The sequence below is a fragment of the Eretmochelys imbricata genome, chromosome 1 (assembly GCF_965152235.1).
Source record: "Eretmochelys imbricata isolate rEreImb1 chromosome 1, rEreImb1.hap1, whole genome shotgun sequence".
Lineage (NCBI taxonomy): Eukaryota > Metazoa > Chordata > Testudines > Cheloniidae > Eretmochelys > Eretmochelys imbricata.
The window spans coordinates 223,409,606-223,428,344 of record NC_135572.1 but is presented as its reverse complement, the minus strand read 5'-3'; the positions used below and the strand labels follow the sequence as shown (position 1 = coordinate 223,428,344).

The window sequence follows — 18,739 nt, the reverse complement described above, 5'->3', positions numbered from 1 at the left end:
ATTTTACAGCCCCTTTGCCCCCTCACAACCCCTTCAACCGTACTCACAGGGTTCCAGCGAACACTGTCCTTTCACCTACCCATCGTTAAACACACAGACTGCTTCCATCTCTCACCTCACTGCTGCAATCCCCACGGCAAGAAGATGCCTGTGCTCCACCACTGACACACCCTGCAGAACACAGCTCTGAAATGAGGTATGTGGGATCCCCCAGGGTACACAGGCACCTCTTCCCTTTGATCACAGGGTGGCTTAGACCCAGACCTCCTCACATCACAGTCACAGCTCTGCCAAAGTGCTCCCACTCATGCCTCCACCATTCAGTACAGCTACACGTTACACAGTGACTGCAGCTGGAGCACAGGCAAATAATTCCCAGTGCCAGTGGCTAGTGCCAGCTCCAGGGGGCAGAGTTAAGGCTGACGTGGCATTTACCATAACTCTCTATTGCCTGGTTTTCAGGGGTCTGAGTTTTCCCAACTCGATATCCTAGAAGGGCACGAGATACCTCCAGGCAACATGAACTCTGTGTTAATTAAGTTTTTTGTCAGCGAATTTAAACTTAACTCCACAGCCTCTGACATGCGCAGCTGTCTGTCCAGAGGCAGTAAGGAGAGTCTGGCCTTCACTGCAATGAATGAACAAAGGCCTCCTGTCTTGGGCGGGACTCGTAGAGCTCCAGTGACGATAAATAGCTCACCAGTGTGAGAAAAGTTTCACTCTAGTAGTGACTGCAGGGCTACGTGCACGCAGGGGGCTCAGGTCTCCATAGAGCTATGTGTGGGCAGCTGCATTGGTGTGAAGTGGGCCTTTACCATCACCACGAGTGCCCTGCACCCATTTGCCACCTCTGAGGTGATTGGTGGCTGAGTGAAGTCGCTGTAGCTGCAACTAGACCCGCTGGCTCGGTGAGACAAGAGGCACGCTCCAAAAGAGAATTTGGACAGTGGCTCCGCAAAAAAGGGCGTGGTCAGCAAAATCTATATTGTGCATATTCTCCAGTGCAAGCCTGGGCAAATTCGGTGTAAGTGGCTGTTGTACGTGCAAAGCTGGTGTACAGGGACCGTACTCAATCTGCTCTGTGCTGGCCTCTCTGCTGTTCTCACCTGGGGCATGTCCATTTTCATGCTCCCCTCCTGGTACTGCCTTGTAGGTACAAGATTGCTGCTTGGCATGTAGACTATGGGAATTGTGATGTGTTTGCTTTGGTGCAATATGGATAATTGGCCATAATCGGCAGGAGGAGGACCATGGACTGAGCAGTGACAGGAGTCTCGGGTAAGAGCTGGCCTTTGGGGAGACATGAGAGCTCACCTGGGACTGAGAGACAAAGAGACAGAGAAAAAGTGGAAACCAAGATGGGTCCACAGCAGCATGGTTCACACAAGCCCGGACTTGGCGAGTATGGACTATATCTTAACCTTTGCTTCTTCTCTGTGCTAATCCATGGTAGTGTTACCCTATTTCAAGTTTCCAAATAGAGTATACAGTGGGGGAGGGGCACTGGAGTGGGGTTACAGGTCGGGGTTGCTGGAGATGTTTGGAGGATGCTAGAGGGGTGTGTGTGTGCACTGGGAGGGAGTATTTGGGGAGTGCTGGAGGGGTGTGTGTGTGCACTAGGAGGGAGTATTTGGGGAGTGCTGGAGGGGGTACCTGAAGCCTCACTCTTGAGGTGGAGGTCAGTGTCGCTCTTCCTGTCATGGCGGCAGGCCAGCTGGTGCATGCCTGGGACGCAGAGCCAGCCCATCACTCAAGGTCTCCCTGTGGGCTTCTCCCCCTTCCCTGGGCTGGGAGCTGGGGCCTGACTCTCTCACCGCTCCTGGTCAGGTTCTGAGGTCCTGTGGTGGGGCAGGTGGCCAGGCTGAGAGGTGCTTGGTGGCTCCGCTTACCTGGTGGGCCAGGCTGGGCCGGGGCTGGCAGGATCCAGCAGGTGCAGATGCCCAAGGGAGGGACCAATCAGGGTGTGGGGATGGCTCTTTCTGAGTTGCAACATCTGGAAAAATCCTGGACATTTTCTCTTATTTGGAAAATCCACCCGGACAGATGTTGGCAGACCAGAAAAAGAGGTCATGTCTGGGAAAACCCAGACACATGGTAACCTTAACCATAGGACTTCCCGCTGCCGTATTCCAGTTGACGAATAAATCCTGCTGTGTTTTGAAAAGGCTGCCTGGAGTCACTGCAGATACTTGCTGAGGTACACTGGTTCCTGATGAATGGAAAAGTCTCTGAGCAGAGGTCTAACTCAGTTGGACTCATTGGGCAGAGCTCACAGTGTGAAACAGGAGTGCTGGAGCACAGAGGCTCAGTCTTGGAGGCGGTCACAGGGTCTGCACAAGTTCCTGGCCTCGCATCCCTGTGCTCTTGTGCTTAGGCTGGTCAAAGAAGGGGTCCCAACGCCTCTTTCAGTTGTTTCACCGGTGTCTTTTCATTTACAATGCTTAGCGCAGCCCCAATTCCCCCAACACCGATCCCCCACACTGACCCTTCCCTGGGTCTTCCGGCCTCAAGGCTTTCTGTAGTTGGTAGAGACAGAGCTGCAGTCCCTCTATCTGCTCCCCTAGCTAGCCTCCCACTGAGCCTATCTCTGGGCTTATATCTCCTCCCAGGCACCAGCCCAGCTGGCTCCACTTGGCTCAGCTGATTCCCCTGAGCCTGCCCTCGTTAGGGTCTGCAGCTGAGCTCCTTGCTGAGTGTCTGGGCCCCTGCATCCGGCTGCCCTGCTGGGAAACAGGGGAGGAGTCATCCCTTTATCAGGGCATCCAACGGGTTTATGCCCCTGCCCTGCCACAGAGGGATTGAGGCCATGTGATCCACCTTAAGAAAGAGAGCGGCCCTTGGGGGTCTGGCACACTGAAGGCGTTCCTCCAAGGGACTGTTTAAAAGCTGGGGCATAGCACAGATCCTGTAAATCTATGACACCTGCCAAGGCCCAGGTGTGGTGCTGTGACGCTGTACCTGTAGGGAGCGGGGCGGACTGACCTGGGAATGTCGTTTAGTTTTACTGGGACTATCTGCATGGGGGATGAGATAGCAGGCGGTGACTTTACTTGAGGGAGGATACCTGAGTCTGTACCCTGAGCCGGGAGGGGGATGGGGACAGGTGACACCTTCTGCCCAGGAAACGGACAAAGGCTGGAGGAGGAGACTGGGGAGGCTGGAAGGAGAGGGCTGCAGTGGAGCTTCAGTTTGAAGCTGGCTGGGGAAATGGAGGGAACCCCAGGGTTGGGGTCTAAGCTCTCTGCCCCCAAGAGGGACCTGACTGAAGGGTCCTAGTTTTACCTACAAGCTCTGCTTGGGACTGTGTTCCTGTTGTCTAATAAATCTTCCGTTTTACTGGCTGGATGAGAGTCACGGTGAATCGCAGGAAGAGTGGGGTGCAGGACCCTGACCTCCCCACACTCCGTGACAGGTGCCAACATGTGATAAAGACTTCAAATGAACAACACACACTGAGCATTCATGCATGAAATTTAAAGTGCTGAGGAATTTTTTCGTTAAGTGTAAATGTCTCTAAGTTCAGGGCAAGAATACTTTATTTATGAGGTAAATAGTTTTTAATCATAGAAGATTAGGGTTGAAAGAGACCTCAGGAGGTCATCTCGTCCAACCCCCTGCTCAAAGCAGGACCAACACCAACTAAATCATCCCAGCCAGGGCTTTGTCAAGACAGGCCTTAAAAACCTCTAAGGATGGAGATTCCGCCACCTCCCTAGGTAACCCATTCCAGTGCTTCACCACCCTCCTAGTGAAATAGTGTTTCCTAATATCCAACCTAGACCTCCCGCACTGCAACTTGAGACCATTGCTCCTTGTTCTGTCATCTGCCACCACTGAGAATAGCCCAGCTCCATCCTCTTTGGAACCCCCATTCAGGTAGTTGAAGGCTGCTATCACATCCCCCCTCACTCTTCTCTTCTGCAGACTACACAAGTCCAGTTCCCTCAGCCGCTCCTCATAAATCATGTACCCCAGCAATCTGATAATTTTCGTTGCCCTCCACTGGACTCTCTCCAATTTGTCCACATCTTTTCTGTATTGGGGCCCCTGAAACTGGACACAATACTCCAGATGTGGTCTCATCAGTGCTGAATAGAGGGGAATAATCACTTCCCTCAATCTGCGGCAATGCTCCTACTAATGCAGCCGAATATGCCGTTTCCTATTGTGGCCAAGAAGGCTCACTGCTGACTCATATCCAGTTTCTCGTCCACTGTAATCCCCAGGTCCTTTTCTGCAGAACTGCCTCTTAGCCAGTCAGTTCCCAGCCTGTAGCGGTGCATGGGATTCTTCTATCCTAAGTGCAGGACTCTGCACTTGTCCTTGTTGAACCTCATCAGATTTCTTTTGGCCCAATCCTCCAATTTTTCTAGGTCACTCTGGACACTATCTACCTCTCCCCCCAGCTTAGTGTCATTAATACTAAACATGAAGGGACACTCCATTTATATGGCTCATCGGTCGCTTTGGTACCAAGATGAGTTACATATTCAAAACCGGGTAACTGGGATGGTTGGAGTGAGGGTTTCTCAGACATGTAGGTTTCCACTTTTTGTGTATTCTGCATTTACCTTGGGAACTGCTTGTGCCTGCCTAATTCCCAGACAGTCGGTCAAGTTCCTTTGCACGCTCTGAATACTTCCCAAATCCCCCAAGCAGCAGGAAACAGTCCAGAAGTTCAGGGTTTACCATCCCAGGCAGAGACGACCCATAACTGCTGATAGTGTGGGGGTGGAGTAGGGTGACCACATGTCCCGATTTTATTGGGACAGTCCCGATATTCGGGCCTTTTTCTTAAATAGGCGCCTATTTCTCTCCCCCCCCACCTCTGTCCTGATTTTTCTTACTTGCTATCTGGTCACCCTGGGGTGGAGGGGCACAATTTAAACTTTTGACCACCCCCAGAACAGCTCAAGTTATTCCCCCTCCTCCAGACAGGCCCCCTCCTGGCCCTCAGTCTCCCCTCCCAGAAAGCAGTGCCCACCTCCCTGCAGCTCCCATCTGTTGCTCCTGCCTCTCCCCGTGGGGCACAGCTTGCAGCTCACAGGTTCTGGTAGCCGCCATGCAGGGAGTAGGGGCCTGGCTGCACCATGTGACTGAGCTGGGCTGGGAAACTGTGGCAGAAATCTGGGTCATGTGCCTTTCCCCCTCCAACACACACACACACACACACACACACACACACACACACCCTCTGATCCTAGAGCTGCTGAAGAGACAAGAACTGGCCCAGCAGGGAATGGGGGTTTTGGCTGCCAGGTTACTGCTTTTGGCTCCTCCCATTATGCAAATTGGCTCCTCTCTGCGCTTGTGCATTTCTGGTACAGAAACAGTGGAAATAAGGACGGTGCAGCTCAGTCACTTACACCAGGATCAGCTAAGAGACTGCGGCTGCAGGACTCACTTTATGTGGGAAACCCAGAATGAAGCCCAGAAAGAGACCCTCGGCCCTGGTAGCTCCTTGCATCAGTGCTGAACCTGCTGGCCCTGGCTCTTGGTTCCCTGACTCCCTTCCCTCATTCACCTGTAGTGCCTTGTCAATCGGGCTCACCTGGAGCATTGGCCTCTCCCCATTGGCCCTGGGACTGTCACTCTACAGTCTCCTCCAGATCCTTTCTTTTGGTTGGAGGGATGGTGCCACCGGGAGCCAATCACGCTCTCTGGCAGAAAATTTTTAAAAAGCAGCAGCCACTTGGGAAGCCCAAACAAGCAACAACTCCAACAAGCAACAAGCCACTTAAAGAGCCAGAAAGCCCAAAAAAACAATCACCAAGCAACTCAAAGAAATTACAAGCATCCAGTGGCATAGGGACTGAGAGGGGAGCCAATGCGTAACCCATGCCTGATGGGTGTGGTGCTCGGTCTCCCTCTAGTGGCACCGAAATCACCTAGATTTTTATGAGTTTGCTACAGCCTTGGTTAATAGGCAGGTGCTTTTTTAGCTTATGCAGTAGAGGCCCATAGCACTAAGCTTCAGAGGTCCCAGGGTCATTCCTGCCTGCCAACAATCAGGGTCTGTCAATGTTACAAATGCACCTCCACGTGCTGGGGTTTACTCCCGTTTAGAGCCCGTTGAGGAGGCCACCACCGTGCCAGGCATATTTCCCCGGGAAGGGTTGGGGCTTACGGTGACTGTGGCTCCTTTGTGCTGACACAGCCAGGGCCCAGAAGGTACAGAGCTGGGGTGAACACTCTCGACAGTTTCTGGAGATCCTACAATGAGGATAGTAAGTGAGTGGCAGGATGTGAGGGGGAGACACACAGAGCACTGACCCCCGCGCTCAGGTGTGACCTCACCAATGGTGGTGATCAGGGACTAGAAGCAAGGTGCAAACTGAGCTAATCAGAACAAAGAGGCGTTATTGCTGTTCAGCCAGATGTAGCGATCCATGGTCTTACCCTAAGTCTTACCTGCTTCAGGGGCTGTTTCTCTCAGTGCATTCGTCACGCTGTGCAAACCCCTGTCCCCAGGCATTTTACTTGCACATGCTTTGATGAAGCCAGGTTATGCATACACATTAATTCCCAAATGCAGAGGGATCAAGGTGCAGTCTCCATGACATTGCGCTGGGGGGTAAATCTAGCCCGCCCTGCATGGGAAGACAGCTAGGCAGGCTGTGGAGCAAAGAGCTACGCATCATGTGGGAGTTCCCTGCAGGGGGATTCGGGGAAGGAGCGTAGACATGTGGAGCAGTATAGCCAGTTTTTGCCCCCTGCACCTACCCCAGCTGTTTTGGCCCCTCCCCCTTGCCAAGTGCAGGCTCAGGGCTCCTCTCCTGCTGCCTCAGGGAACTCTGGGGAAAAATCCACAGCACTCGACCCCCCGGCTCCAGTCCCAGCTCCCACAGCCACAGGCAGGGTTGCAGCTGCTGCTGAAGCCCTGGGGAGACTCTGGGCGGCTGTACCCAGGCATGTATCAGCACAAACCTGCTAATGGGGCCAACACCACACCCCACAACAACTGCCCCAGCTGCCCCCTGCTAGTGGCACAGAGGATGGCGCAGCCTGCTCATCCCCAGTCTGCCCAAGGGAGCTCAGGGAGAGACTGGTCAGTTCCACCCTGACCCCAGTGCAGGGCACAGTCCAGTTCTGAGTCACCAGGAATGTCACTCACTGTGTTCAGTCCCTTCTCCCTCATGGGGAGTTTCCTACAGGGGCAAGTTGGCCGAGTTCTTACCTGAGCAGATCACTCCAGTATCAAGAGAATGAGAGCACTGGAATGCAGCCCATCCTACATGATTGCAGTCCCAGAGAGCTGACTCGTCACCACCACAATCAACTAGAATCAGCCAAGTTGGTCCAGATCCTTCTCCAAAATGAGCCCGGCCAGGGGCACTGACAGCAGATCCACATCCCAGCTGCTTACAAACCACCTCAGCATCTTCCATGTCCCAGCTGGTGTCACACACCGTCCCCCACTGATCCTGGTGTTTAACCTCCACTCTCCCGGCACAGTGGCTGCGTCCATCCGCCAGCCTCAGCTGGTCGGCACCTTCAAAGAGAGACACAGAGCAGGGTCAGAGTGAGCAGGGAACCCCCTCCCCAGCGTTATCACAGCAGAGTCCATGCCCGGCAGCAGGGGATCCGCGCCCAGAGCCAGGAGAATGGGACATGCCCAGAGCTGCCTCATGACTCCACCTGATCCTGTCTCAGGGCCTCCCACTCGGGGCTGTCACTGCTGTAGCTCTCGCCATTTTATCCCCACTCTGGCAATTTGGGGTGTTTTTACATGTCTCGTGAGAACACGATGAAAGGCGCCAACTCACTGAGTTTCCCTTATTCCAAATGGCGCCATCTCCTGTCACTGTCACTGGGGCTGAAGTCAGCGAGGTGCCGCCATCTCCCTACAGTCTGTCAGCATGTGGGAGTGAGGCCTCCCTGAGTAAAGCTGGCTGCCACCTACCACTGTTTTCAGTGAGACTTTAGCCCACAGGGTACGTGGCTTCCCCTGAATGGCTCAGGGGACTGGACAGAACCCATGGACTGTGATGAGCAGCAGAGACCCTGTGCAAGGAGGAGGGGAAGAGTGAGGGGAGCAGGGCACTTGGGGGCTGGAGGCAGATTCGGGGGTTGCAAGGGAATGGGGTGCAGGTGCTATGTCAGCAGAAAGGAGGAGTGGAAAGTGTAGGGTGGGGGGTCTGGAGCAGGGGACCAGGGGAAGGGAGGGGGCCTGGAAAGTTGGGTCAGGAGGAAGGGAGAGGAGGGGGTCTAGAGCGAGGTAGGAGGGAGAGCTGGGGAGGGTGCGGAGGGGTCTGGAGAAGGAGGCAGGAAGGAGGGAGGTGAGGGGAGTGGAGGGGCAGGGAGGTGGGGGTCTGGAGCAGAGGGATATGAGGGAGTAGTGGGGTGAAGAATCTGGACTGTAGTAGGGGGCAGGAGGGAGGGTGGAGAGGGGAAGAGGGGGTCTGGAAGAGGAGGCTGGAAGGAGGCAAGGGAAGAGGAGGGGCCTCTAGAGTGAGGAGAGTGCTTAACAGCCTCAGACAGAGAAGTTGTGCGGGTGGGGTGGGGGGATTCAGAGAAGTGTTGCTATTTGCAAAAGGCTAAACCAATCCCATTGTGATACGGTGACATTATAGCTGATGTGAATGGTTGATGTCAGTGTGAAGGTCTCCAGTATCTCTGTCTGTAACTCACCCCTGACCAGTGACAGAAGTTCTGTGTGCGAGCATGAACCATGCTGCATCAATTAGCTCAGTGGCTGTCAAGCTATTTCCCAGCCAGCCCTTCTTCTGTCAGAGGAACTGAAGCAGGAGGGGAGAGCGAAGGCAGTGCTGGGCAATGGAGGGCAGTTCCCCGTCTCAGGGGTGAGGGGAGGGTAAGTGCAGTCTCCAGCTGAGCAGCCAGGGGGAGTCGTGCAGTTCGGGTGCACAAAGGGTGACTTTTCAGCCTGCGATTCTCACCCCAGCGCTGGCAGAGGTGTAGACGGGGATTCTAAAGTCCAAAGACAGATGGAAAAATGAGACTGGATGTTTTTTTTAACCTTGCAATTTTTGTTCTGTGGCGCTTGGCATTACAGCCTTGTGCTCCCTAACGGAGCTTCCTCTCCCCACCTGCCCCACACATTTCCCTCTTCCACTGGTCTCTTCCCACCCTCCTCCCCTGGGCTCTTCCCCCTCCTCTTCTCCCCTTTCTACCTGGCCTCTCTGCCCTGCACGTACAGGCTGCTCCTTCCCCAGATGAGGAGCAGACTCTGCCCCCACTCCCTGCAAGCTGCTTTTCTCCCAGTTGCTCTGAGTTTCACCCCCTGCCCTCAGTTGTCTCTAGGCCTCTTTGCATTTCTGGGGGTTGTGGAGAGGCAAAGCTGGCTGCTGGAAGAGAGACAGTTTACTAGGAGTGTGAGGTGGGGCCACTGCCTGCCACACAGTCCTCAGATATTGCCTGGGAGAACTGGCCCCCAGGACAGGGTTTGACGACCCTGGACTGTTCCTGAGACTGGGAGCAAGTCCAGGCATCATTACTACTCCTAGAAGCTACAGCTACATGCAGAGTTCCACTGTGAGCCATGGAACAGGCTGGTTGCAGCAGTGGATGGCTGAGCTGGGGACACCATGTTTAAGGAGCCTCCATGGAGCTCAGAGAACGGTGCAGTTCACACCAGTACGTGGCCAGACCATCCTGCTCCTTCAATGCCAAGTAAATACAAAACAGTCACTTTGCTGCAATCCATAGGGAAGGTTATTAGGAGCTGCTCTGTTCAGTCGAGTCACAAAGAAAACCCCTTGGGCCTGGTCTGCACTAGGAAAAAAGGGGCTTTTTTCAATCGAGTTAACTCAGTGACGTTCACTTGTGGTAGGACCCAAGGCTAAGTGCACACAGAGTTCTGTTTCCCTAAATAGAGTTGAACCTAACAACAGCCAGCAGTTTCAATGCTCAGAAATCCCCAGCCTGCACCTCCAGCGAGCTCCAACAGGCTTTGGTTCTTTGCTCCCTTCTAGGATCGCAGTCACAACTCCTTCTACTGGCTTCTCCCTCCAACAGACATAGTCCAACACCAATATCCTGGCCCCTGCATTGGCAACAAGGGAAACCCCTGGCTAGCTCTGCCCTGACCATGTGGCCAGTGACTTGGGCAATAGCCCCCAGTGTCTGGAGATTTTTTTACTACATAAAGGATTTTGATGGTTCTGTCTAATGAGCCTAATAGAGTGTGCTTGGTCCAGCCATTAGCTGTCATGATGTCTGTGATTCGTTTCTGATCCAAGACCCCGTGATGGCAGCCATTAGCACCTTTCAGGATAACAGTTACATTTACATACTGCTATCGTATGCTTGCTTGCACCACTTGGGCCCAACTTGGAATAATGTCCCCACCCAGCATTCTGAACATTGGGTAAATTCAGATCCCGGTCTGGGAGTGAAATCTGTGGCTTTTGTCCATCCCTGATATTTTCTTATTTGTTTGCCTGGATCCCAAAGAATTGTATAATGTTTGCCTGGAGCCCACATATTTGGGGTGGATCAATAATGGTGAATCACTATTGTGATGGGTTCCCCGCGGGGTGCCACCTGGAACTAGGGTATCACTGAGCCCCCTGATGCACCAGCTTGGGCTCCCTCTCACACTGTACTGCGGTGACAAACTGCAAAGCCCTCCAGCCTGCGCTTTCACCAGCTTTCATACAGGTAGGGACACACCCAGCTGTAGTCACATACAGGCTCTCTAATCACCAGCTTCCCAGCCTAGGATCCCAGAGCAGCACCATCCTGCCCTGGTCAAATCTGACCAGTATATGGGTTTAACACCTGGTCCACCTCTCCCTCAATGTGAAGAGAACAATGCACACTTGTAGTACCCAAGCTGAGATTTTCCTCAAGCACTCCAGTCAAAGCTCACTGGTTTAGATGAAAACAAAAACAAGTTTATTAACTACGAAAGATAGCTTTTAAGTGATTATAAGTGATAGCAAAAAGATCAAAGTAGATTACCTAGCAAATAAACAAAAATGCTACCTAAGTTTAATATACTAGATAGATTGGATATGAATTAGCAGATTCTTACCCTAAGAGATGATACAAACAGGCTGCAGAGTCTTAAGGCACAAGCTACACTTGCTTTGCAGCTTGGAATCCCCAGGTGTTTCATACACAGGCTAGAAATCTCTTTAGCATGGGTCCAGCACTTCCCGCAGTTCAGTCTTTGGTCCTCAGGAGTTTCCAGGAGTCTTATTGTGTGGGGAGTGAAGACCACAAATGATGTCACTCCCTGCCTTATATAGCTTTTGCTTATGGTGCAAACCCTTTGTTTCAAAGCTTGGTTCCCAGACCAGTTTATGGAAAAATACTGACATCCCAAGATGGAGTCCAGCATCATGTGGCCTGGTCACATGTCTTTGTAGAGTCATAGCAGCCATTACTTACAGGCTGTCTGGAGCATTCTCAGAAGGGCTCACCAGCTGGAGAATAAGCTTCTCCTAAGTCCTATTGTTTTTCCGAATGGCCCATTAACCTGAATAGGCCCTTTCCCACCCACTATCTAGACTGAAAGCATCTTGTCTAGTGGGTGTTACCCAGGTGTAACTACATGTGAAGTATAGATACATAGTCAGTATTCATAACTTTAGATACAAAAAAGAATAAATGCATGCAAATAGGATAATCATATTCAGCAAATGATAACTTTTCCAACGACACCTCACATGACTTATGTAGGATAAAATCCATCATAATTATGTCATAATCAGATCATAATAATATCACTGTAACAAATATGGGGTGCATTGCACAATGATCTTCTGGCAAAGACTGTCCAAGCCTCTGTTCAGAGCTAATGGAGGGGGATTGGGGCACTGAGGAAAAGGGAAAATAGCTACATGGTGATATCCCCTATCCTGTATACTCCCCTGCAACACTGTGTTTGCGTCATGCGAAGCAAACTCAAATTTCCCATAGAAAATAAAAAATTTCTACGGGATGATGCACATTTGCTTATAAATCCAACAAAAATGCATTGAGCTGAACATGTGCTTGGCATCACTATATGACACTGTCCCACCATCATGTCGTAATTTATTCCTCACAAAGCAACAATTGTCCACCTCCTGCAATGCCAGTGTGATCGCCCAGGAGTCACCACAAAATTCTCTGCTTTCTGGTCATGTACAGCTCTGTCATGGGCTCTAGCCCCAGCACATTATATTTCAGCTTCTTGGGAATTTGAAATATAAACGCCAAGTAACCTGCTAGATGGTTTGGTTTGCTCAGGATTTTCAGGGTCTAAGGTCCCTAATCACCACACAGTTACTGAGCTGTCTGTGAAATATACATTTGGGCTGTTTTTACTCTAATGCAATAATTGAGAATGAAATTTCTCATTATCAGCTTCAACTTCAGTTTCTCAAGCTGGTGCAGCAGCACATCGGGTTCCCATGAAACAGCTACTGCTGAGGCGTTCGCTCCCCTGCCAAACACCTGGATCATTCTCATGCTATTAATACCAGCCCAACAGGTTCCAATCACTGTATTATTTAAATTATATCTGGGTCTCACATTTGATTTTAATCCTATATTTAATCATTTCTGGAATCTTTGGGCCAGATTCACTCCCTGCATTTGACGAGCACATGCTGCTGTAACACATTGTCTAGGCCCCCCATTAGTGTTAAGTCTGCCTGGAGCTGGGAAACAGCTTGGCAAAGAGCCTGCAGCCCCCTCTGTGCTGGAGGAAGGAGAGCAGCCCTGGGCGGGGCAGCCTTGAGGGAATGAAACCAATGTGGCCGTGAGAGGCTGTCAAGGTTCCTTCCCCACTCTGAACTCTAGGGTATAGATGTGGGGACCTGCATGAAAACCTCCTAAGCTTACTTTTACCAGCTTACGTTAAAACTTCCCCAAGCTACAAACTATTTTACCCTTTGCCCTTGGACTTCCACTGTCACCACCAAATGTTTATCTGGGTTTATTTTATTAGGAAAGTGTTGTCTGGAAAAATCTTTCTCCCAAAAATCCTCCCAACCCTGGCACCCCACTTCCTGGGGAAGGTTTGATAAAAATCCTCACCAATTTGCATAGGTGACCACAGAACAAACCCTTGGATCTTAAGAACAATGAAAAAAAGCAATCAGGTTCTTAAAAGAAGAATTTTAATAGAAGTAAAAGAATCACCTCTGTAAAATCGGGATGGTAAATATCTTACAGCGTAATTCGATTCAAAACATAGAGAATCCCTCTAGGCAAAACCTTACGTTACAAAAAGACACACAGAGAGGAATATTCATTCTATTCAGCACAGCTTATTTTCTCAGCCATTTAAAGAAATCATTATCTAAGGCATATCTAGCTAGATTACTTACTAAGTTCGAAGACTCCATTCCTGTTCTGTCCCCAGCAAAAGCATCACCCAGACAGACACAGACCCTTTGTTTTTCTCCCTCTTCCCATCTTTTGAAAGTATCTTTCAAAGTCTCCTCATTGGTCATTTTGGTCAGGTGCCAGTGAGGTTACCTTTAGCTTCTTAACCCTTTACAGGTGAGAGGATTTTTTCCTCTGGCCAGGAGGGATTTTAAAGAGGTTCACCCTTCCCTTTATATTTATGACAGAGGCACTGATACAGCACCTCTGCCATCAGCTTGTGCTGGTCGGGCTTCTCTAGACTCCAGCTCGGATTCAAAGCTTCTGTGTGCCAGCAGAAACCCTGAGGGAGGGAGGGAGGGAAGCAGGGGTCCCACAGCATAAATCTTCCCGCTGGCAGAACTTCCAGTACCCTCACGCACACAGGGTATTGCACACTGCACCCTACCTCACACCACCTCACTCCCTCTGTGGCAGGAATCAGCTCTGGGTTTATTTGGGAAAATCCTGCTCATCTCACACATGCAAAACTTCTCCTGGCTTCAGTGAGTGAATAGGGGAGTGAGGAGCCAGGACTTGGCCCTTGGAGCTGTTGGATTCTGGACCAACAGACATTTCTGTTGGATCCCAAATTATTGATGTATTTCTTGGGATTTAAAACACTAAAGTGACACCTAGCCAAGGCTCTAGGCACCCGGATGGCATGGATAACACACAAATTCCAGCAGCATAAGTGACCATTTCAATAGGAACTCAGCTAGCCAGACACCTACAGAAACTCCTTCCACCCCTTTCTCATTATGTGATGCACAGCCTGTGTCCTTCCCAACCCCCACCCCTCAAACAAGTGTATTTTGCAGTGTGCCCAAAAGGTCATCACCAAATTTGCACTATTTTGGCCCAAAGGGCGAGCAAGTTCTAGAGTCCTGGAGCCCCCACAGAGAGCACCCTGCCAGCCACCCCTCTCCTTTATAAAAGGGGGAACAAGCTCGGGTACCCTGCTGACCACAGCTCTGGCCATACGGCACAGGGAGAGAGGTGATCCCTCAGAGAGGCTGGTCCCAGGACTTTATTTATTTAGGACTTTATAAATCATCACCAACGCCTTAACCTCCACCCAGAGCTGGGCAGCCAGTGCAGACCCTGCAGAATGGCTGTAACATGCTCCCAGCCAGATGCGCTGCTCAGTGAGTCGCTGCCATTTGCACCAGCTTTGTTCTCTGAATGGTTTTAAGGTGCAGCCCCACACAGAGGTCATTGTATTAGTTCAATCTCAAAGTAGTAAAAGCCTCGGTAACAGTGGCAAGGTCCAATCCCAAAAGGAAAAGTCACAACCTCCAAGCCAGACATGGATGGTAAAAAGCAGACTGTAAAAGTTACCACCCTAGTTCCAGTTAACCCAGCTCCCCTGGTGAAACACAGAGGAGACTTACCTGCTATGTCCTGAATTGTGAGGAGAAGAAGCCACAGCACCGGAGTGGAGAGATGTCCCTTCATTGCCAGCCTGACTTGCTGTCCCCTCATTCACTGCACTGGCTGCACCTAAACACCTGCCAGGGCTCCTCTGTGTCTGACAAGTGACAACAAAGCAGTGGAAGGGAAATATATAGATTCAGAGTCTGGCATCAGCTGTGCGAAGGAACCAATAGCAAACCCATCTGCCTTTTTAGTTATTATCAGTGGTTTTATCTGTGAATGTATGAAGCTAAAACATCCAATAAAACTCAAAAGCAACAAACATCACCATATATGAGTGATGAGCCCCCTCCTGACGTCAGGTTTACCACAGCCTCAGATCATCGGCTAACCCCATCTCTGGTGCGGGAAGAAAAACTGCTGTACAAATTGTATGTATCTAAGCTGTTTCTCACCCTCATAGATTCTATATTGTATTAGACATCAGTTGAGAGAGATTAGAGGCAGGTTATTTTATAAACTAGGGAAGAAATCCCCTGTGCCAAAGGTGATCATTACAAGACCAATTCCCAGTATAGGACATGCCCAATTGTAGACAAGGACATGTTACTACAACCAGTTTGTGTCACTCAGATCAGCTGTTGTACAAGATAAATTACCCAGCACCACCTGTAATATTGACAGTTGTCCAACTAATAGACCTTGGGGTATCCTGCCAAGACCATGATCATTAGTGGCAGAGGCAGATCTTAGGGCTTCCTGAGTAGGCCATGACCCTCTCTTGCGGTAGCAGGATGTTTGGCACACATTATGCCCATCAGTGCTGTCAGTAGGGGGATGACTCCTTGGAAAGAAGTTTACTTGATTCTTGGGACACAGACAATTAATGGAACAAGCACAAGGCAAGGGACATAGAAAGCTCAGAATAATGACTGGCTGGCATCACATCACCTCAGGCTCTTCCTAAAGAGAAATGTTACAAATACTTGGATTAAGGGAAACATCTTTAACTCTTTACCTCTCCCTTTTCTACCATGCTGCCCTTTCTTTATGGAGAAAACTCCCCGAAAAAATCTGTGCAGCCAACACCTGATCCTCCTTTGAATCCCTTCTTGAGATTCCTCCCTCTGTTGTGATTCCGGAAAAAGATTTGACAGTGACTAGCTTGGCAGGTGAGGAGCTCTGGGTGTGCCTTTTGCCCTTCCTTCCCTCTCCTTATTTTAAACAACCTCCACTCCCCAATCCTGCCATTCCCCCTCACTCAGCCCTACTGCTACTTAAACAACAGTAACGACAAAACAGGAAATTGTACCAATCATCACCATGTGAATTTGCTTTTATGTTATTTTATGTTATTGGTTCCAGGGAAAATAATAGAACTTCTGATATGGGACTCAATCAATAGAGAATTAAATGAGTATAATTTAATTAATGCCAAACAACATGGGTTTATGGAAAATGGATCCTGTCAAATTAACTAGACGTCCCTTTTTGGTGAGATTACAAATTTTGTTGATAAATAATGTTCAATTTGGTTATGGATTAAAAAGTGGCTACCTGACAGGTGTAGCCTTTGATAAATTTAGGGTGCAAGTTGAATGGGTCACTAATAACAGGTTCCTTACTCAGGGAGCGACCTAAGATTGTTATCAAGTGAGACTGGTGAATCACACAAATAGGAACAGGAAGACTTTGTTTAAATTTATTTAAAATCCAAATAAATCCAAGCATAAGTGTAATTATACGAAAACATATATATGTAAGCAGAGCCAGAATGAGCTCTACCCTGACATCTGGCGCTGAGCTGTGGAAAAGGACTTTAGGGGCTGCTCTTTTTCGCATGGGAGGCGGTTACGTGTGGGTGTCCTGGGAGGGGGCAGTCAGGGGACAAGGAGCAGCAGGGGTTGGATGGGTCGGGTGTTCTGAGGGGGGCAGTCAGGGGGCGGGAAGTGGGAGGGGGCACATAGGGGGCTGAGGCAGGGACCAGGCTGTTTGGGGAGGCACAGCCTTCCCTACCCAGCCCTCCACACAGTTTCGCAACCTGATGTGGTCCTCGGGCCAAAAAGTTTGCCCACCCCTGGGCTAGATGATCACAATGGTCCTTTCTGGCCTTACAATCTCTGAGTCTCTGTGTTGTGGGTCAGCCATCAACCGACATGATCAATGGAAATTTGCTCCACTTTTGCCTCCCAGGACACCAATGTCTATAAGCAGTGAGGTTCTGGGAAGAAGCTGCTTGTCATATTTCCTACCTCCTCTCCCTGAAAGCAAGAGGTGGCAAGGAAAAGGGATTTATTGCAGAGTGACTGGCCCCTTTAAGGGGAAATGGGCCCAGCCCCACCCGTGACTCTCTCCATGTGGGGAGAATGACAGTGGGTCACATGACACAATCTGGCCTTAGTTAGCCTAGCAGTTTGGGCAGAAGGGGGCAGTGGCAGATGGCTGCAGAAGTTGCAGAAAGGAAGAAGGCTCCTGCAGGAGACCCTGAGGCTGCAGGGGAGAAAAGGTCTCCAGGTAGGTACGGCTGGGAGTGACCTGCCAAGGCAGAGAAGAGGCCAGGCCCCAGGAAAAGCTCTGGGAGTCAGCGCTCTGGTAAGGTTTAAGACCAAGTTTGTTTAAGAAGAGTGTGAAGCCTAGGAGGGTGCAGGAGGCTGTTTCTGTTTGTGTTGTACTTGCACTCCCAGTAGGAAACCCCAGAAAGTGCTCCCATGAGAGAGAGAAGAACTGTGAGTTGAGCTCAGGAGGTGTGACGAAATGGGACTGTTCTTAATGTTTCCTCTGAATATTGTGGAGGTGCCTCAATTTCCCCTATGCAGTTCTTAAGTATCTAGGTGGTGGGATAAGGATGTATGATCATTGCAGAGCCCTAGAGTGCAGGTGTGTGAAGGGGTCTGGACACACAGAATGGCCAACACCCTGTTTCCTGGCACCTGTCCCTTCCCCCCCTGCAAGGTGAGAGCTAAAGGGTTGGAGAACAAAGGAATTAGGTGACCTCCTGGCCCGGGAAAGGGACAAAGCCCAGAGGAGGAGGGACTGGAGAGAGTTTCAGTTTGGGGCTGGCTGGGGACCTGGAGTGAAGTGCAGATGTGGTTGTCTGGCTCACTGACCCCCAAAATAGACCTAGCTGAGGGGTCCTGTTCTCTGCACCTACAAGCTCTGGTTTAGACCATGTTCCTCTCCTCTAATAAACCTTCTATTTTACTGGCTGGCTGAGAGTCACGTCTGACTGCGAAGTTGGGGTGCAGGACCCTCTGGCTTCCCCAGGACCCCAGCTGGGCGGACTTGATGTGGGAAGCGCACGGAGGGGCAGAGAATGCTGAATGCTCTGAGGTCAGACTCAGGAAGGTGGAAGTTGTGTGAGCTGTGTGTCCTGAAGACAGTCTGCTCACAGAAAGGAGACTTCCCCAGAGTCCTGCCTGGCTTCATAGAGAGCAGTTCCAGAGCATCGCCTGGGGACTCCATGACAGGAGGGATGGCAAACCTTTAATTCATGTGTGACGGTGCTGCCCGTGGGAGTCAGCTGAGGTCACTCAAATAGGGTGAACTACAAACAAAACGGAGCAGACAAACGCCAAACGCTGGTGGATATTCCAATACTTAGATTTGCCAAGCCAGCACAAAACAACTTCTGTATTATCTCACTGGTTACTCAGAAGTCCAAACAATGCAGTTCCCTTGAAGTACCCAGCCTCAGGCCTCCATCTAGGCACACATGTCCAATGTATGATGATAAAGTCTGAAACTCTTATTTCCTCATATAAAAGAAAAGGTTCTCCTGACCCCAAAGGACCAAGCCCCAGACCCAGGTCAAATAATAACTTAGATCTTACCCCAAATACACGCTTACAGTCAATTGTTATTAACTAAACTAAAATGTATTAAAGAAGAAAAGAGTGTTGGTTAAAAAATCAATATCCAGACAGACTTGAATTCAATTCTTGAGGTCCAGATACACAGCAGAGATGAGCTTGTAGTTTCCAAAAGTCCTTTTAGAAATAGCCCATAGGTTATAGTCCAATGTCCATATTCAGGGTGACTCCAG

The 18,739-nt window shown here is 50.3% G+C and overlaps 1 protein-coding gene across 1 annotated transcript in view; it reads right to left on the bottom strand.

Annotated features, from left to right (window-relative positions):
- LOC144268950 (antigen WC1.1-like) overlaps positions 1–14,799 on the bottom strand; it is a 48,795-nt gene extending 33,996 nt beyond the window's left edge. Inside the window, exons 1-3 of the mRNA XM_077824320.1 lie at positions 14,715–14,799; positions 7,178–7,492; positions 5,525–5,533 (exon numbers count right to left, since the gene is read on the bottom strand). Coding sequence (XP_077680446.1) covers positions 5,525–5,533; positions 7,178–7,492; positions 14,715–14,778 — 388 coding nt within the window. The 5' untranslated portion in view covers positions 14,779–14,799. The remainder of the gene's footprint in view (positions 1–5,524; positions 5,534–7,177; positions 7,493–14,714) is intronic.
- Between the last annotated feature and the right edge of the window lie 3,940 nt (positions 14,800–18,739).